The following is an 18,021-nucleotide window of genomic DNA, read 5'->3' on the forward strand; positions in this document are numbered from 1 at the left end:
ATTTTTATAACCTGCATGTTATTTTTTTATAACTTGAAAAAATAATGATTAAACTTAAAATTTTCTTAAAGTCAAATTCATGATTAATATCTTCTTTAGTGGACCCTACAACTCTCGAAAATTATTAATGTTCCTATGTATGACATGGTCATATGGTGCGTCATAATTAATCCTCTTTTTTTTCTTATGGTCCGTGATAAAAATTATTTAATCATGCACTGAGAAGTTTCATAGGTCATAAAATACATAACGATATAGGATTCATTCTTCATTTGTGAAACTTTACATAATTCACCTTCTAATTTCTTGTTTTACTATATTAGATGACCCACATTTAACGATATTTTGGAGAAACCAGTTTACAAGTAAACGGATAGAAAGATAGTATATAGTTATTTTTGTTAATTTCACGTGATTTTAGACAATGGTTTTCTGGGAAATCGTCTTTTAAAATATTTAGCATCCAATCATAGTTGAAAGCTATCATACACTAAAATAAATTTAATTGGTTGTTTTGTTTGTGATGAGTTTGAGATTCTAGCTTTACTAAAATCGTGTTATTAAAATTTATTTCACCTTCACATTCACAAACTGCACGACTGAAATAATTCCAAATGCCAAAATCAACAGAGATCCAGTGTTATACCACTGCCTCGCGGGAGATTGCATTTTAGGCGTTGCCTAAATGCGAGGCAAATTGTATTTGCTTGATTTTGTGATTAGGATTTCTCTTTCCATCATTTCATAGTTCGATACTCCATAGTCATAAAAATGCACTTTGAGAAATCAAACGGGTGTAATGGTAGGTGAGGGAACGCTGATTGGATGGACAGATGAAGTCTAGTTCAAGCCATTTCATTCTTCAGTGGTCCCCGGGATTGCCTTAATGAGCGAAAGGAATGAGTTCGTGAGGTGGACCACCTGAGATTACTTTGCACCGGGTATAGTAAGAGGCATGTTGATCTAGTAGTTTTCATTGACGTTGACCTCACACACTAACGCCGGCAAGAACAAAGGAGAAAGAGTATGAAAATTGTTTAATGTTGTGATTGGTTATGGGTTAAGGTTGGTATGTATCTAAGGATCCTACGCACCGAAAAACCTAAAACATATTTGAAAAAAAAAAAAAAGACTTAGAGCCCGTTTAGTTGGAGAATTCGTTCTCTGATTCGATTAGAGCCCGTTTGGTTAGAGGATTCGTTCTCTGATTCGAATCATGGTTCATGATTCGCTACAGTATTTTTTTTTACAAAAAACACGTAAATTGAAAATGATTATAACCTCATGATTTTAATCCATGAACCAAACGGGCTCTTAAAAGAGTATTTTAGGGGTTTTAAAAATTTTACTAATTAATCTGTTTCGTGGTCAATAGGGTAAAATTGAACCCTTAAGTTTAAATACGAAAAAAAAACAGAGGGTAAACTTTAATAAAAGGTGAAAATACAAAATTTTTCGTGTGTTGTAAAAAAAAAATAATAATAATAATAATAAAAGTGTATTAAAATCCAATATCCACAAAAAAAAAGGACACAAATCCAAAGAACCTACTCCAAAGTCAAAGATTAAATTCTTAATAAGCTTTGGATTCATTTTGTGTCCCATCACCATTTCTGGTTTGCAGTCAAATTAGTCTGTTTTGTCCCCTCTATTCTCAAGCGCTCTCTACAGAACCCCCTAACACTTTAGTTGACTTAACTTCACCAGAATACATCACAACAAACGTTTTCCCAACATGTTGAGAACATGGACATATATATGCACTTATCAATCTACAAAATTCTTTCCGGTTGTTGGGTTTGGTTGTGAACTGTGCAAGAAAATGGACATGAGATTCTTCTTTTTAAGCTTGTCTTTTGTTTTTGTTAAAATAGACAAACTGATAAAGTGGTCGGTAACTGTGTTTGGAGGGGCAAATGGAAATTTTTGGGTTATCTGAGGAATTGTTTTAAGTGGACCCAAAGAAAAGTAATGCAATTGATTGTGGAATTGAAGACGTCTGTTATTGCAACATCGTCTCTAAATAAAGCAAGATAACAAAATAAAGGTTGGTTTTCCCACTGTTTTCACTTGAAGATTGAGTTAAAAGTTTTGTGGAACTTTTATAATAGAAACTGTTTTATTTTTACTCTATTGGTAGTTAATGTTGTTTTAGTTGTTAGATTAGAACTTTTATGATAGAAACTGTTATATTTTTACTCTATTGGTAGTTAATATTATTTCAGCTGTTAGATTAGTCTTCTTAATAGTATATGACTCGTGAGTTAGATCAGTTTTGTGTCGTGAATTAATCCAACGGTTAAAACGACGTTTTTGCATGAGAGGTAAAACAACAATTTATAGTTGGAGAGCATCAAACAGTTCTTTTTTTTTTTTTTTTTTTTTGGGTTCTCGTATTATATGTACACAAAAGCATTTATGAAATTTAATGTTTTTTTAAGTACCAGTTGAGTGAGTTGGTTACTAATTACTTTCTTTTAGAAATTTTTAGTTTTAGCCATGTTGTGGGTTATGAAGGCCCAGCAGTCCAAAAGCTTTGTTTCATTTGGGCTTTCTTCATGAAGTTGCCCACTTTTGCTTATGGTTTTTGCCTTTTGGTTATGTTTAGTATAATTAAATAAAACATCACTTGTTAAGAAAAGGACCTCCATTCAAAAAGACATCTTTTAAAAAAATAAAAAAAAAGAAAGATGGGACCCACATAATAGTTTATATACTATTAGTAATACATCTTTAACCATGAAGACAGTGATAGTGTTGTTGTATCTACTAATTGACAATTACGTTTAGAAAAATGACAAACTTTCCAGCTGTGCCAAAAGCATGGTCAAATGTGGTACAAATCTTTCATCTAGTCACTTAGCAATAGAAGAATCACGTGTGGTCTTCACAACGTTGTAAGTAGTCCTAACAGTCTTAAATAGCAGCCAATTGAATATTATTAAACAATTCATGATTTTGCAGCAATATCATTAACAGCAAACCTTGTGTTACAGTGATATTTGGTCGTGCTTTTCTTGGGTATCATTTTGTGGGCTTCACATACAGTTTGTTAATTTTTTATTTGCTACTTTGCTAGGGCTTATGAGGACAAAAAGGTAAACTCAATAAACCATGATGAAAGACTTATATATGGGCCATCATAGTTGTTCAAGTTTGGCCAAGTTGTATCCTTATGGCCTAACAGATGTTATCTGGCAATTTACAGTGCAGCAGTGCCTATGGACTCTTTTTTTTTTTTTTTTTTTTTTTTTTTTTTTTTTTGTAAAAATCTATGCATTTTCATATTTGTCACTAAACAAATTTGCTGAATACTATGCATTTTCATATTTGTCACTAAACAAAGTGTTCTTTCCAGTGTTCTTTCCATTAAAAATAAAAAATACAAAACTAAAAAAATTGTTCTACAAACAGTAATTTATAGTTACTACTTTTTAAGTAATCAATGCTTCAAACTGGCTGCTGAAGATTTATAACCAATGAGGAAAAGCTATTGCATAAATTGCATATATATAGAAGTAGACCTGAAAATTGACTACTGAAAACTGAAAAGAATACAATTACCAACTGCACAAAGAAGATGTTATTTTATTATTATTATTAATTTTTTTTATATAAAAACATGCATCTCATTTACAAGGAAGCATATTTATCAAAAAAAAAAAAAAAATTACAAGGAAGCATAGCTGCCAAAAGTTTCATACAGATTTAAAAAATAGAAAAAGAAATATGAAAAAGATGACCAAACGAAAATCATTTGGATAAAACAACTGCTACAAATCTCCTTCGCCTTTGTGAAGTAATGGACCAAAAAAGAATTAAAAAAAGAATGAAATATACAGAAAATCTTGTCAGATATGTAAATTACAATGCTGAAGTATAGGTCTCCCACAGCTCTTTATTTTTTTGGTGTGATTTACATTGTCATAGTGCCATTCCACTCTTCAAATTCTGATCCAACAAGCATACAATCTCCGACATACTAGGCCGCTCGCGGGGATTCTCCCTCAGAGCAAGCTCTGATATGTCAGCAAGTTTAAGCAATGGCTCCACATTTCTTGGAAGAGCCACATGCCTGTCTATAATGACTGCTGCTTTGCCTCTTCTTATCATTGGCAATGCCCAATCAACAATGCCCGGAGGGTTGCAATCCCGGTCGAAAGCTTTCCTTCTGCTCAGAATCTCTAGCAGGACTATCCCAAAGTTGTAAACATCACCTTGCAAATCTCCTTTCAAATCCTTGTCAGAAGTACTCAACATGCCAAAATCCGAAATCCTCGCCCCCCATTCCGAGTCCAAAAGGATATTTGAGGTCTTCACGTCGCAATGAATGACTGGGGGTTTTACTTTCTTGTGAAGATACTCAAGCCCTTTTGCTGCCTGCAATGAGATCTTCAGCCTTAGGCTCCAATCCAGAGGCGAAAGCTCACCGTGGAGATGGTCATGAAGCGTTCCATGTGGCATGTACTCATAAACCAACAACCTCTCCCCCATTTCAGCACAATAGCCTAACAAGTTGACAATATTGGTGTGCCTCATGTTGCAGAGAATTTCGAGTTCCACCTCGAATTCCTTGATGTTGGTGTGAATTATGGTGGCGGCATTGGCCCTCTTGACTACTACTTGACTTCCATCAGACAGAACAGCTTTGTAGACAAACCCGAAGTTTCCCCTTCCTAGCTCATTGTATTCCTTGAATCCATGTGTGGCGTCTTTCAATTCTGAGAGCCTGAACACTTGGGTTGTTCCGATGCACGAAGTTATCGAGAGAGATGGCTGCAAATTCATTTCAGGGTCAGCCTCCACCACCTGCTTTTTCGCGCAAAAGTTGCACCACATTCTACCCTTTTCTTCACTCTTGGTTCTGAAGATCCAAGTAAAGAGAAACCAGCAGATCAAAAGTAGTAATGAGCACGAGACTAAGGACCCAACGATGATTATTAATTTCCTTATGATCTCTTGCCTTTCCTGCTCTCGAATCCCGAAGGACGACGACGAGGAAATCTTGCAGATTTCCCAACAAGAACTGTTCTGGCAAAGTGAACAAGCAGTGCAAACTCTATCAGCATTTTCACTACAAACACTTGAAGGAAAGTAGCCTTCAGAACAATTTGTCCCACAAGGCAAGCAAATCTTCATATCCTTTCTAGCGCATAAACTGGTCAAACCAGGCTCATTCAAAGCACTGGCATTGAATGCAAACTTCCCTGCAGAGCACGAGCCCGGAGAACAAACACCCGGGCTGCACAACTGCAAAGGCGGGCTATAATCCGGCGAGGACTGCCCGTGAACACCCCAGCAATCAAGCACCAAGTCAACCTCTCTAACCCCACAAGTGGTGAAATCTGAGGAAGCAATCGCCATAAACCCCGAACCCTTAGGAATCGACGAGGAATCGATGCTTCCCCAACATTGAACACCGTGATCATCCGCGCGGATGCCACAATAATGCCGCGAGCCTACTGATAGGCTCACGAAACGAGTCCCGTTCGGAGGGGAACCGAATTCATTAGCCTCACCCCAACATTCTACTTTCTCAGACGCAGAGGCAATTCCACAAACAGATTGCTTACCCGAAGCCAAGGACTTGAAATTGCCCGAAACCTCGAGATTTCCCGATTTCGGTCCCCAACAAATGACACCACCACCATCTCTAACTACACCACAACTAAATCCCTCCCCAGAAACCACACTCCTAAAGACAACACCATCAATGGAACGACCACCAGAAAAGGACTTAAACACAACGTTCGAAATCGAACCGAACTGCCAACAATCGACGGTACCCGCATCGGTTTTCGAGAAGTACTCGCCTCTGACGGCACAAACATGGTCTTTCCCTGACGCCATTTGAGAGTAAGAGACGTGCTTGTAAGCTTCAGGGACGAGATCCGTACCTGAATAGGCCAGGCTCCAACAATAAGGCCTCGAGTCCTTCGACGTTACGCCGCACATGAACCCGTCCCCGCCGGAGAGAGAGACAACCGGAGGGAGGGAACTGAAATAAGTCGTTGAAGATGACTTGTTCTGCTTGTCCCAGCACACGATCTGTTGCTTCCCGCTCGCGTCGATGGCGCAGAAGAACCCCTCCTCGCTGAACCCCGCCGCAATCGGGCCCGCCGACCCGTACCCGAATGCGAAAGGAAGAAACGGAAGAAGAACGAGAAGGAGACAAAAATGGGAAATGGAAGTGCAATAAGGACAGCTTTGGATTGGTATTCCCATTACTTTTTCTGGGTTTTGGTTAAAGAAGTTTGTTCTGTTTTTACATATGAAAATTTTTGTGTTTTGGTTATGGAATTTGAGATTGGTGAGAAGCCATTTTTATTTTTTGTTTAGAGGTTTCCTTGGATGTCTGACAGTTATGGAGTCAAAGAGAAGTGTCTGACTTGAAAGAAAAGTAGTTAATTCCAAGTTAACTGTAATTTAAAATTTCAAAAAACGCCAGCTGTCTTCTTCCCTAAACAATAATTAAACTGCTATCATATGCCAATATGCCTCACTGGGTTTTATTTTTTTATTTAGTTTTCATTTATTTATTTATTTATTTTAGTATTGAACTTGCAAATTTTAACATTGTATGTACGGATTTAATTAACTCTCTCTCTTTTTTCTTTTTCTTTTCCTTAGATCCAAGACCATTAAATGAAGGGATCAAGCAAGTTGTAGTGTTGGAATATTAATATAAATATTATATGGCTTTTGTATATCAAAAAATTATTATATTGATTTTTATCTCCAAATTTCCTTTGACTTTTATTCAAACCTCTAGTGCAATCTCCAACTTACATTAGTAATTTATTTTCCCCTTAAATTTGTCTTAAAACAGACGTACAGCTTCATTAATTTTGCATGTTTGCTCCACTAGATTCCGAAGTCACATTATCAACTAAGGAATTTCATATATCAATTTCTAAGGGGACAAAAAGTTATGTTAGATTCCAAAGTTGTGTACTATATAATAATACAAATATTGAGTTTGGCTCTTATTTTAAGACTGTAAAATCAATGAACAAATGGTGTTAATGATGTTACAAAGAGTCATGAGAACAATTAATTCATAATCCATAAAAAATCATATATTATTACATGGCTCTCATTTTTAAGGTTGTACTAATAAGTGAAGGAATTGATCAGATGTAATGCTGACATAAAAGATCATGAAAAAAATTTATTTACAACAATTCGTACAAACTATCCTAATTTATTGAATATGGCCTACAAAGTTCTAATAAGGTACACACTGAACAGAAAAATTGCAACCATTATAGTTTTGCTTTGATACGACACATGATAGTAACAAAATAACGTAGACTATTTTAATTGAAGTGAATGTGTTAGTTCTTTATCTTCTTATCTGCATTTCTATTTGTTTAGTTAAATAAGACCATCTCCGATATAAATTCCAATACGAATATTATATATAGCGCAAAAAATTGTAGATATGATATATTTAATTTGTTGTTTTATTTTATATATTATATCTATTTTTTGTCATAATAAATTTTAGGATTTAAAACTTGTAAATTAAACTTCTTAATTTCTTAGGATTTAAAACTTGTAAATTAAACTTCTTAATTTAAAAAAAAAATTGAAAATGATGATGATGATGATGTTGTAATTATTAATTGAAAAAGATAACAAATTGGTTAATCAAATGCAGAAAATTGAAATATACTACTTTTGTTGTTAAAGTTGACAAGTGCCGAATTTGATAAATTTCATATTACATTTAGCATAATATTGAAGTATGTGACAAAATTTGGCATTGAATTGGTGATAGTTCTAGACCAGTTGCAAATGCCAAGGTCATATATGGGATTTTCTAGATGATGAAAGAAGATTTTATTGTTGTGAAAAGGTACTATATACGTAGACCCCAAGAGTAATGCCAAGAAGAAGAAGAAGAAGAATAAGAAGAAGAAGAAGAAAAACAGGTTGTGTGTAAGGCAGATGACACCAGCTTTGCCGAGGTCCATTTGAGTCTGGCTTCTTGTCTTTCTGTCTACCAAAACCAAATTGCGGTCCGAACAATTAAACTAAATCATTAAGGTGGTTGGTTTACAACTTTTTTTTCATATATATATATATATATATATTTTTTTTTTTTTGGGAAGTATACCTTCAAGGAAAGATCTCAAATCCACATGTATCCAGACCACAATAAATCATATCCTGCTATGGGAAAGTCATTGCCATGCATTTGCCTGCTAAGGAGAAGCATGAGGAATTAGGATCCTAGAATTGTCATTATCTATACAAGTTTTTTATGCCAAGAAAATATTTTGGAACATGGGCTTGCCTTGCTTGTGTTCCTAATGTCTTTGTGATAATGTGATCCCATTGACCATGTCACCATATTAATAAATGTTGTTTGCCCAGAAAATGGAACCCCAATTGTGAGAGTTTGGAGAACTAGAGAAGGGAAAATATTAAGGAAGTCTTGATCTTCCACAGATTTCATGTTTTGCAAAGTGCATCTCTAAGAAGTTATTAATATTTTAGAGATAAAAAACCTTCTGATTTTGATGTCTTTTGTCTCTAACAGAGGACATTTTTTAAATCTCAAGCAATTCCAATTATATAATATAATGTTGATCCTTAATTTGACTGGTTTTCATAAAATGATACTTTGATGATTTGATCCTTAATAGAGATAACATGACATATGGGTATTTTATGTCCAACTTGCTTGAAGTTTCCTATCAACTGGAATTTTAAAAACACCAAAAATTATTAAAAGTGACAAAGAAAAAGTATTTGTTTTGTAAAATGATTTTAAAAAGTAAGGCTTATGGAGTACATGGATCCGTACTCTTGTTAAGTCAATGGAGACAATAGCTAGGAACTCTTTTTGGATTAATAATTCATAAGCAAGCCAGACGATTCTCTTCTTCTTTAATCAATATTTAATTGGTTGCCTAACCATCAGATGCTTCTACGTTTTGCTTAACCTCTTTACCCGCATATAACGTAGATTCTTTGTTGTAAAATATTACTCGTTTTCCATGCACTATATTTTGATTTCCGTTATCTTGTTTATTTTACGAGAAAGGGTATGGAACGTTATCAGATTCTTCAGTTAATTTTGTCTACATTTTCATCAAAATGTGATTTTGAATAAATTTAATATTAGTATCGGGTGATTATAAGATTGTATATAAATCCGAACAACTTATAAATTCAATCCACCCACCCTAATCTAATCCGAAAAAGGTAACTTATAGCATTATTTTTTATTTTTCGGCCCACTAAATATTTGGCTCGAAGTGTTTAGGACAGTTTGTGGGTTGAACCTATAATAACCCGTATATCCCAACCTAATCCGCACAAACATGCCTAATAAGGAGCCTATGAGTGTGGACTAATAATGATGGTTGTTGTAGTGCTTGCTTTGGATGGATTTAAATTAAGCCTCTAATTTATGTTTGCTTTATGTCTGATGTTGGATTGATTACTTTACTTCATGTTTGATGTTGGATTAAACTTTCAATTACTATTTATTTGATGATTGACTAATAAGTGTTATTTCTATTTGATGATGAACTTTGAATGTTGGAGTTATGTTTGATTATCAATATTTATTTATATTTAATGATGAACTTTGAATGCTGGAGTTATTATTTATATTTGATGATGAACTTTAAATGTTGAATTGAACTTTGATTCTTTGAATGATGAACCCGACCACCTAACTCACCTCGTCCCGCCCCAACCCAACCCAAACATCATTAGATTGTGAAAATTTTCTAACATCATTGGGGCTAAATATATGCAATCTGCACCCTTTAAGGCGAGACAAGAAAAAATCCTATCCCACACCAACTCAACCTATGTACAACCCTAGGTGATTTTATAATTTTTTTCTCAATTAATATGGAAAACTCGTCCATATAATTGTTAGAGTCAAATTCTGTTTCAACTCCAAATCAACTAAGTTAATCTTGCCCTTTTTCTCTCTCTAAAGTTTCAATGAGTGAAAATTGCGGAAAAAGATCCATTCGCGGTTCGCCTTCATGCTTTTTGCGGAAAGGTAAAAGAATTTTTTCCTGGAATTTTCACTCACTAAGGCTCCGTTCATTTCACCGATTTGAATTTAGAATTCGAGTTTTGTTACAGTAAAAAGTTCTCAGAAATAGTCACAACTAACTTTTTTACTACACTAAAAAGCTCTCACATAAAGTCACGTCTCAACTTGAATTAAAAACTCGAATCAACGAACTAAACGGGCCCTAAAACTTAATAAATAAATAATAATAAAAAGTTTTACTGAGAGTAGAGATGTCAAGGGCGGGTAAAACGGGCCCCACCCAGAATAGTACGGGTCTGACCCGTATAAATGGGTTACGGGAGAGGGTCATGAACCATTAATATGCGGGGCGGTGATGGGGCGGGACGAACCAGACCCGCCCCCATTTACTTGAAAAAATAAAAATAAAAAACCAATACCTATCCTCTCTCTCAGTGCGGAAGATCTGTCGACGATCGGAGGAATCGCGACAGTGTCGCTTCTCCACTCGTTCATCCCCACGCATTGGCTCCCATTCTCCATCGTCGGCCGTGCCCAGAAATGGACTCTCTCTCGCACTCTCTTCGTCAGTGCGTTCTCCATTTCGTTTTTTCTTCTAGATCTATGGCTTCCATTGTCTTGTCTCTTTGCTCTTCAGTTTCTTCTTTCCAATTCTGCTTGTTTTTTTTATTTATCTCTGTTGATTATTCTTCTTTCAAGCATTTTTACAAACAGTTTGTCTGGATTGGAAGAATCTGTCGCGAAAGGATGAATATTTGCGCGTTTTGTCCTTTTTATTGGCTTGACATGCACTCCACTGATTCTTTACTTGGTGATTTGAATAGTAATTTACAGTATGAATATTTTATGCCATTTCTGAAATACCGCATACGAGTAGTAAATTATTCTTGTTTCTTCAAACGACGAAGAGGCCACATTTTTTTTTTTTTTGGTAAATGGCCCACCCGCACCACCCTATTGACATCTCTCTGATTTAATTGATTTAGGATTCATTTAATTAGTTAATTTAAATTTTTAATTAAAATTAAAATATAATTTTATATGAAAATATTTTATTATAATAAAAAAATTAAATAAATTCAAATTTATAAAAATAAAAGGGTCTTAAAATTATTTAACAATATTTATTTATCAATCATTACAGAGGAAGAAGGAGTTTCTCTCAAACCTTCCCAACAAAACGTTTCGTTGGGTTTTTTTTTTCCTTTCTTTTTGTCCAAGTGTCCGACTGGTTTTTTTTTTTTTTTGTCACCGTCAACTTCTTCTTTGAGGTTTTTTCTTTTTCTCTTTGTTTAAAAATCTCTATTTTTTGACAATTAAATTTAAGATTAATCATTATTTTAAGAGTATTTATATTCATCTTCATAGGATAAAATCTCAACGCTCATATAAAGTGGGTCCAACTAGGTTGTCACTTTGTTAGTGATGAGTTTTATCCATGTGAGGATTTTTTTTTCTTTGGAATGGCCTTAGGAATTTGTGAAGCATTGTGGTTAAAATTTCTCTTACAGGACCTAGGCTATTCTTTAAAGCAACCAATTTAGCTATACTGTGACAACAAAGCAGCATGTGATATAGCCATAATCCAGTTCAACATGACCGTACAAATCATGTTGAGGTAGATAGGTTCTTCATTAAGGAGAAACTGGATGAAAAAGTTGTGGAATTATCAAAGATTCGATCAGAAGATCAGTTAGCTGATATCCTTACCAAAGGGGTATCCAATCGAGTGTTCTCAAAATTCTTAGACAAGTTAGGCATGTGTGATATCTATGCACCAACTTAAGGGGGAGCGTTGAGATTGTCAACGATTTTGTAAAGATAGCCAACTGATGTTATTTTCGTATATAGAAGATTGTATAGATGTGTACAGATCATAGAGATTGAATAAGAGATTGTATAAGTAGATTTCTAGGGAACTAATTCGGGATTCTAACCCTATTTATACTATGTATTTCATCAGCCTATCGTGAATAACAAATACACCAGTTTATCATATTCATTTTCAGATTTGTAGAAAAAAGATAAATCTCAAACAATTCAATTTGCACAACACAAACAAATACTAGTACATTAATCAACAAATCTTTAATAATTGGAACACATCATAAACCCGAATTTTTTTTTATTTTAGCTGGAACACAAATCAATACGTAAAATGCCCAGATCATGACATTTCAAATAGCTAGAGCAATATAATTCTAAGATCTAATGTAGGAGTACGATTTAATCCATTTAGAAAAATAAGGAAAAAAGAATTAATAGACTATTTAATAAGATCTTCGCCTGCAGACTTCCCTTTGAGAATGAAGGCCTCCCTCAAGCACATGTTCATGAAGTTGGATTTCGCAGAAGACTGTTTCCAACTAATTTTTTTAACTCTCTCCAACTCGGCTTCACGGTTCGCCTTCTCTAGCTTAGTCTTACCAATATCTTCCTCTAGGCGCGCAATCTTTTGCTCCGCTTCCTCAGTTTCTTTGGCCAGTCTTTTCGGCGCCTCAATTTAAAGTAAGCGCAACTAAGTTGTCTTAAACATTCAAATAAAAAATTGATTTGGAAGCCCAAACTTTTGAGACACATGACCTGGCGACACCATTCCTTAAGAAGATCTTCATTTCATGTACCTTACCCTGGTCTTACTCATGCTATGTATGAGTGTACATAAAAAGGTATAACAAAGGCTAACCACTTCTGCTTTCAAATTTGATGGGTGGAGACCATTACAATAACGAGCGAGAACCATTTGTAGAATCGGAGCCAATATCCAAGGAACAACATAACTCCCAACTTTGACCCTCTCCACATCAAACCTGTAAATGAATTTTAGTGTCAAGATTCTATCGTTGTCATAAAGAAGACAATTAGAGAAGCATCATATTCATATGGTCAGTAATTTATATAAGCAACCTTGTTATATTAAATTAATATGTCTAAGACGTTATTAGAAATCATATTAATGAAAACAAATTGACTATAATAAATTGTGATTAATTAGCACGTCGTCCAGCTTTAATATTGTTATGCTATTAATTCCAGCAAAGGAAGACAACTAGCAAAACAGTCAATAAGGCGTTCATTAAGTAATTCTCTTCCCAAACGGCGTTATTTAAGTATTTATCCTTCTGATCTTTATCTGTATCGCTTCAAATTTTGGGGTCTTTTGCATTGATGCATCTTGAACTTATCGGTGTTTCGGTAACTCAAACTTTCATCTAAAAATTTTTGGTAAACAGAGATATCGAATTTCAAAATCTGTTGCAAATATGGTTTAAAACCTAACAAATGTCAATTAATAAAGAAAATTATAAAAAAATAGAATATTCATAAAAAAAAAATAGTGCCACTTGTTGCATTAATTTCTAAAAATCGTATATTAATTTTAAAATGCAAAACATAAGTAAACATGTAAATTTTTCACACATCCCGGCCCTTGGGTGCCTCACTACGCGGGCCAGTGACTTTTTGAAAGCGTTTTACTTTTTTGTCATTTTTTGAGGCTATTTTTTGCAGACATAGCCAGAAAATGTAAGGATCGTGTTTGCAATATTTCAAAATTTTTTTACCTCGTTTTTATTTTATTTTATTTTTCAAAGATGAAAAATAAAAAAAATCATAAAAAATAAAATATTCATCAAAAAATGGTGCCGCTTGTTGCATTAATTTCTAAAAATCATATATTAATTTTAGAATACAAAATATAAATAAAAATGTAAATTTTTAACCCATTCCGGCCCTTGGGCGCCCTACTACTTTTTGACAGCTTTTACTTTTTTTGCCATTTTTGAGGTCATTTTTTGCAGACATTCTCAGAAAAATGTAAGGATCGTGTCTGTAAAATTTTAGAATTTTTTGACCTCGTTTTTCTTTTATTTTATTTTTAAAGATGAAAAATAAAGAAAATCATAAAAAATAGAATATTCATCAAAAAATTGGGCTTCTTGTTGCATTAATTCATAAAAGTCATATATTAATTTTAGAATGCAAAACATAAATAAAAATGTAAATTTTTTACCCATTTCGGCTCTTGGGTGCCCCATTACGCAGGCTGGGGGCTTTTGGACAGTGTTTTTCTTTATTTTTGTCATTTTTTGTTGGCATGCCCAAAAAATGTAAGGATCATGTTTATAAAATTTCATAATTTTTTGATGTCATTTTTATTTTATTTTTTTTCCAAAGATGAAAAATAAAGAAAATCATAAAAAATAGAATATTTATCAAAAAATAGTGTTGCTTGTTGCAATAATTCCTAAAAATCTTATATCCATTTTAGAATACAAAACATAAGTAAAAATATAAATTTTTGACCCATCTCAACCCCTGGGCGCCCCACTAAGCGGGCCGGGGGCTTTTTGACAGCGTTAAACTTTTTTTGTCATTTTTTCAGGCTATTTTTTGTAGGCATACCCAGAAAAATGTAAGGATCGTGTCTGCAAAATTTCATAATTTTTTGACATCGTTTTTATTTTATTTTATTTTTCAAAGACGAAAAATAGAGAAAATCATAAAAAAAAATAGAATATTCATCAAAAAATGGTGCTGCTCTTTGCATTAATTCCTAAAAATTATAAATTAATTTTTGAATGCAAAACATAAGTAAAAACATAAATTTTTGACCCATCCGGCCCCTAGGCGCCCCATAACACGGGTTGGGGGCTTTTTTGACAGCGTTTTACTTTTTTGTCATTTTTTGAGGCCATTTTTTGTACGCATACCCAGTAAAATGTAAGGATGGTGTCTACAAAATTTCATAATTTTTTGACGACATTCTTATTTTATTTCTTTTTGTCAAAGATGAAAAATGAATAAAATCATCAAAAATGGAATACTCATCACAAAATGGTGCTGTCTGTTGCATTAATTCCTAAAAGTCGTATATTAATTTTAGAATACAAATCATAAGTAAATATGTAAATTTTTTACCCATCTCGGCCCCTGGGCACCCCACTACGCGGGCCAGAGGCTTTTTGAAAGCGTTTTACTTTTTTGTCATCTTTTGAAGCCATTTTTTGCAAGCATATCCTTTAAAATGTAAGGATCGTGTCTCCAATATTTCATAATTTTTTGACCTCGGTTTTATTTTGTTTTATTTTTCAAAGATAAAAAATAAAGAAAATCATAAAAAATAGAATATTCATAAAAAAATAGTGCCGCTTGTTGCAATAATTCTTAAAAATCATATATTAATTTCAGAATGCAAAACATAAGTAAAAATATAAATTTTTGACGCATCCCGGCCCCTGGGCGCCCCACAACGCGGGCCAGGGGCTTTTTGAAAGTGTTTTATTTTTTTTTTATCATTTTTTGAGGTCATTTTTTGCAGGCATACCCAAAAAAGTATAAGGATCATGTCTGCAATATTTTCATAATTTTTTTACCTCAGTTTTATTATATTTTATTTTTTAAAAATGAAAAATAAAGAAAATGATAAAAAAAATAGAATATTTGGCAAAAAATGGTACCGCTTATTGCATTAATTCCTAAAAATTATATATTAATTTTAGAATGTAAAACATAAATAAAAGTTTATATTTTTTACCCATCCCGGCCTATGGGCGCCCCACTGCGCGGGCTGAGGGCTTTTTGACAGCCATTTAATTTTTGTATCATTTTTTTAGGTCATTTTTTGCAGACATTCCTAGAAAAATGTAAGGATTGTGTTTGTAAAATTTTAGAATTTTTCGACTTCATTTTGATTTATTTTATTTTTCAAAGATGAAAAATAAAGGAAATTATAAAAAATAGAATATTCATAAAAAATGGTGCTTCTTGTTGCATTAATTCACAAAAATCACTTGTTAATTTTAGAATACAAAACATAATTAGAAATGTAAATTTTTGACCAATTCCGGCCCCTAAGCGCCCCACTACGTGGAAATCGAATTAGACAAGGTCGTGTATGGCCGTTATCGTACATAGGAGATTAAGAGAAATATATAAAACAATGAGAAGAAGATGATATAACAGCTGATTTATTAGAAAATATATAATTAGTAGGTGGCATTTAAGTTAATTGTACATATCTTCAGCAAAAAAAAAAAAAAGTTTATTGCACATATATAACGTTTCAATAAACTAGAAATTGACAAATAAAATAATAAAAACACTTGAGAAGTAAATAAGTTGGTGCATGTGGCATGTTTGAATAAGCTCAAAAATAAATCAAGACTTGAATAAAGTTTTAAATATCAGAAAGTCAATAGTCAAATACAAATTATTTATTATGTAACACAACTTAGCTCAGATGCAGTCCTTTGGACCCCACCAAAGAATGGATGGTGCAATATGAGCCCTCTGATCTTCAACGGCGCAAACTCATCAACGGCAGCTGATGCACGTAGTCCTGCATGGTAGCTTATATTGCCACCAGCACTAGTGCCCATAAGGAAACACTTGGAGATATGAGCAAATTGGCGCAGCCACACGTCTTCAGTGGACTTTATCCAATGCAGCGCCTCCACCGCATCGTCGTAAGCGCCTCCACCGCATCGTCGTAAGCTGCGGGGAGCCGGTGCATGGGAGCAAGGCGGTAGTCAACGGAGACGACAGCTGCAGTGAGGTTAGCTGCCATTTTGGAGCAAAAATCATGGTTGATGGAAGAAGCAGTGATTAAGAAAATAAAGCCACCTCCGTGGTAGTACACAATAAGAGGGAGTTTTTTAGAGGGACCCATCCCAGCGCCTGGGCACCATACTACGCGGGCCAGGGGTTTTTTGACAGCGTTTTACTTTTTTGTCATCTTTTCAGGCCATTTTTTGTAGGCATGCCGAGAAAAATGAAAGGATCGTGCATGTAAAATTTCATAATTTTTTGACCTCGTTTTTTTTTTTTTTTTTCAAAGATGAAAAATAAAGAGAATCATAAAAAATAGAATATTCATTAAAAAATAGTACCGCTTGTTGCATTAATTCCTACAAATTATATATTAATTTTTGAATGCAAAACATAAATAAAAATATAAAATTTTGACCCATTCCGACCCTTAGGCGCCCCACTACGCGGGCTGGGGGATTTTTTGACAACGTTTTACTTTTTTGTCATTGTTTCAGGCCGTTTTTTGTACGCATGCCCAGAAAAATATAAGGATCGTGTCTGTAAAATTTCATAATTTTTAACGTCGTTTTTATTTTATTTTATTTTTCAAAGATAAAAAATAAAAAAAATCATCAAAAATGGAATATTCATCAAAAAATGGTGCCGGTTGTTGCATTAATTCCTATATATATATATATATTAATTTTAAAATGCAAAACATAAGTAAAGATAAATTTTTTTTTACCAATTCCGGCCCTTGGGCGCCCCACTACGCAGGCCAGGGGCTTTTTGAAAGCGTTTTATTTTTTTTGTGATTTTTTGAAGCCATTTTGCAGGCATGCCCTGAAAAATGTAAGGATAGTGTCTACAATATTTCATAATTTTTTGACCTCGGCTTTATTTTCTTTTATTTTTTGTAGAGGAAAAATTAAAAAAAATCCTAAAAAATGAATATTTATCAAAAAATAGTGCCACTTGTTGCATTAATTCTTAAAAATCATATATTAATTTTTGAATGCAAAACATAAGTACAAATGTAAATTTTTTACCAATCCCGGCCACTAGGCGCCCCACTACGCGAGCTGGGGCCTTTTTGATAGCATTTTATTTTTTTTGAAGCCATTTTTTGTAGACATTCCCAGAAAAATGAAATGATCATGTCTGTAAAATTTTAGAATTTTTTGACTTCGTTTGTATTTTATTTTATTTTTCAAAGATGATCAATAAAGAAAATTATAAAAAATAGAATATTCATAAAAAAATAGTGTTTCTGGTTGCATTCATTCATACAAAATCATATGTTAATTTCAGAATGCAAAACATAAATAAAAATGTAAATTTTTGACTCATTCCGGCCCTTGGGCACCTCACTACGCAGGCTGAGGGTTTTTTTAACAATGTTTTTATTTTTTTTTATTTTTTCAGGCCATTTTTTGTAGCATGCCCAGAAAAATATAAGT

General features: G+C 33.6%; 2 protein-coding genes across 2 annotated transcripts; both read right to left on the minus strand.

Annotated features, from left to right (window-relative positions):
* Positions 1-3,853: 3,853 nt before the first annotated feature.
* LOC21396588 (serine/threonine-protein kinase-like protein CCR2) lies at positions 3,854-6,249 on the minus strand. Its single transcript, XM_010101322.2, has one exon. The coding sequence runs from the start codon at positions 6,223-6,225 to the stop codon at positions 3,925-3,927; it is 2,301 nt and encodes a 766-aa protein (XP_010099624.2). The 5' UTR covers positions 6,226-6,249; the 3' UTR covers positions 3,854-3,924.
* Positions 6,250-16,248: 9,999 nt separating this feature from the next.
* Positions 16,249-16,700, minus strand: LOC21396591 (carboxylesterase 1). Its single transcript, XM_010101325.2, has 2 exons — positions 16,489-16,700; positions 16,249-16,399 (listed from the first exon to the last, which is right to left on the minus strand). Exons 1-2 carry the CDS (start codon positions 16,698-16,700, stop codon positions 16,249-16,251), a joined length of 363 nt encoding a protein of 120 aa, XP_010099627.2.
* Positions 16,701-18,021: the final 1,321 nt, after the last annotated feature.

This window comes from Morus notabilis, unplaced genomic scaffold, assembly GCF_000414095.1.
Source record: "Morus notabilis unplaced genomic scaffold, ASM41409v2 Scaffold1412, whole genome shotgun sequence".
Lineage (NCBI taxonomy): Eukaryota > Viridiplantae > Streptophyta > Magnoliopsida > Rosales > Moraceae > Morus > Morus notabilis.

Bases quoted from the DNA above. Each gene is read 5' to 3' on its own strand.
- LOC21396591 (XM_010101325.2), bottom strand. From the start codon at position 16,700: ATGGGTCCCTCTAAAAAACTCCCTCTTATTGTGTACTACCACGGAGGT. The intron at 16,400-16,488 runs GTGGAGGCGCTG...TATGGGCACTAG, and splicing joins GAGGCGCTTACGACGATGCG to TGCTGGTGGCAATATAAGCT.
- LOC21396588 (XM_010101322.2), bottom strand. From the start codon at position 6,225: ATGGGAATACCAATCCAAAGCTGTCCTTATTGCACTTCCATTTCCCAT.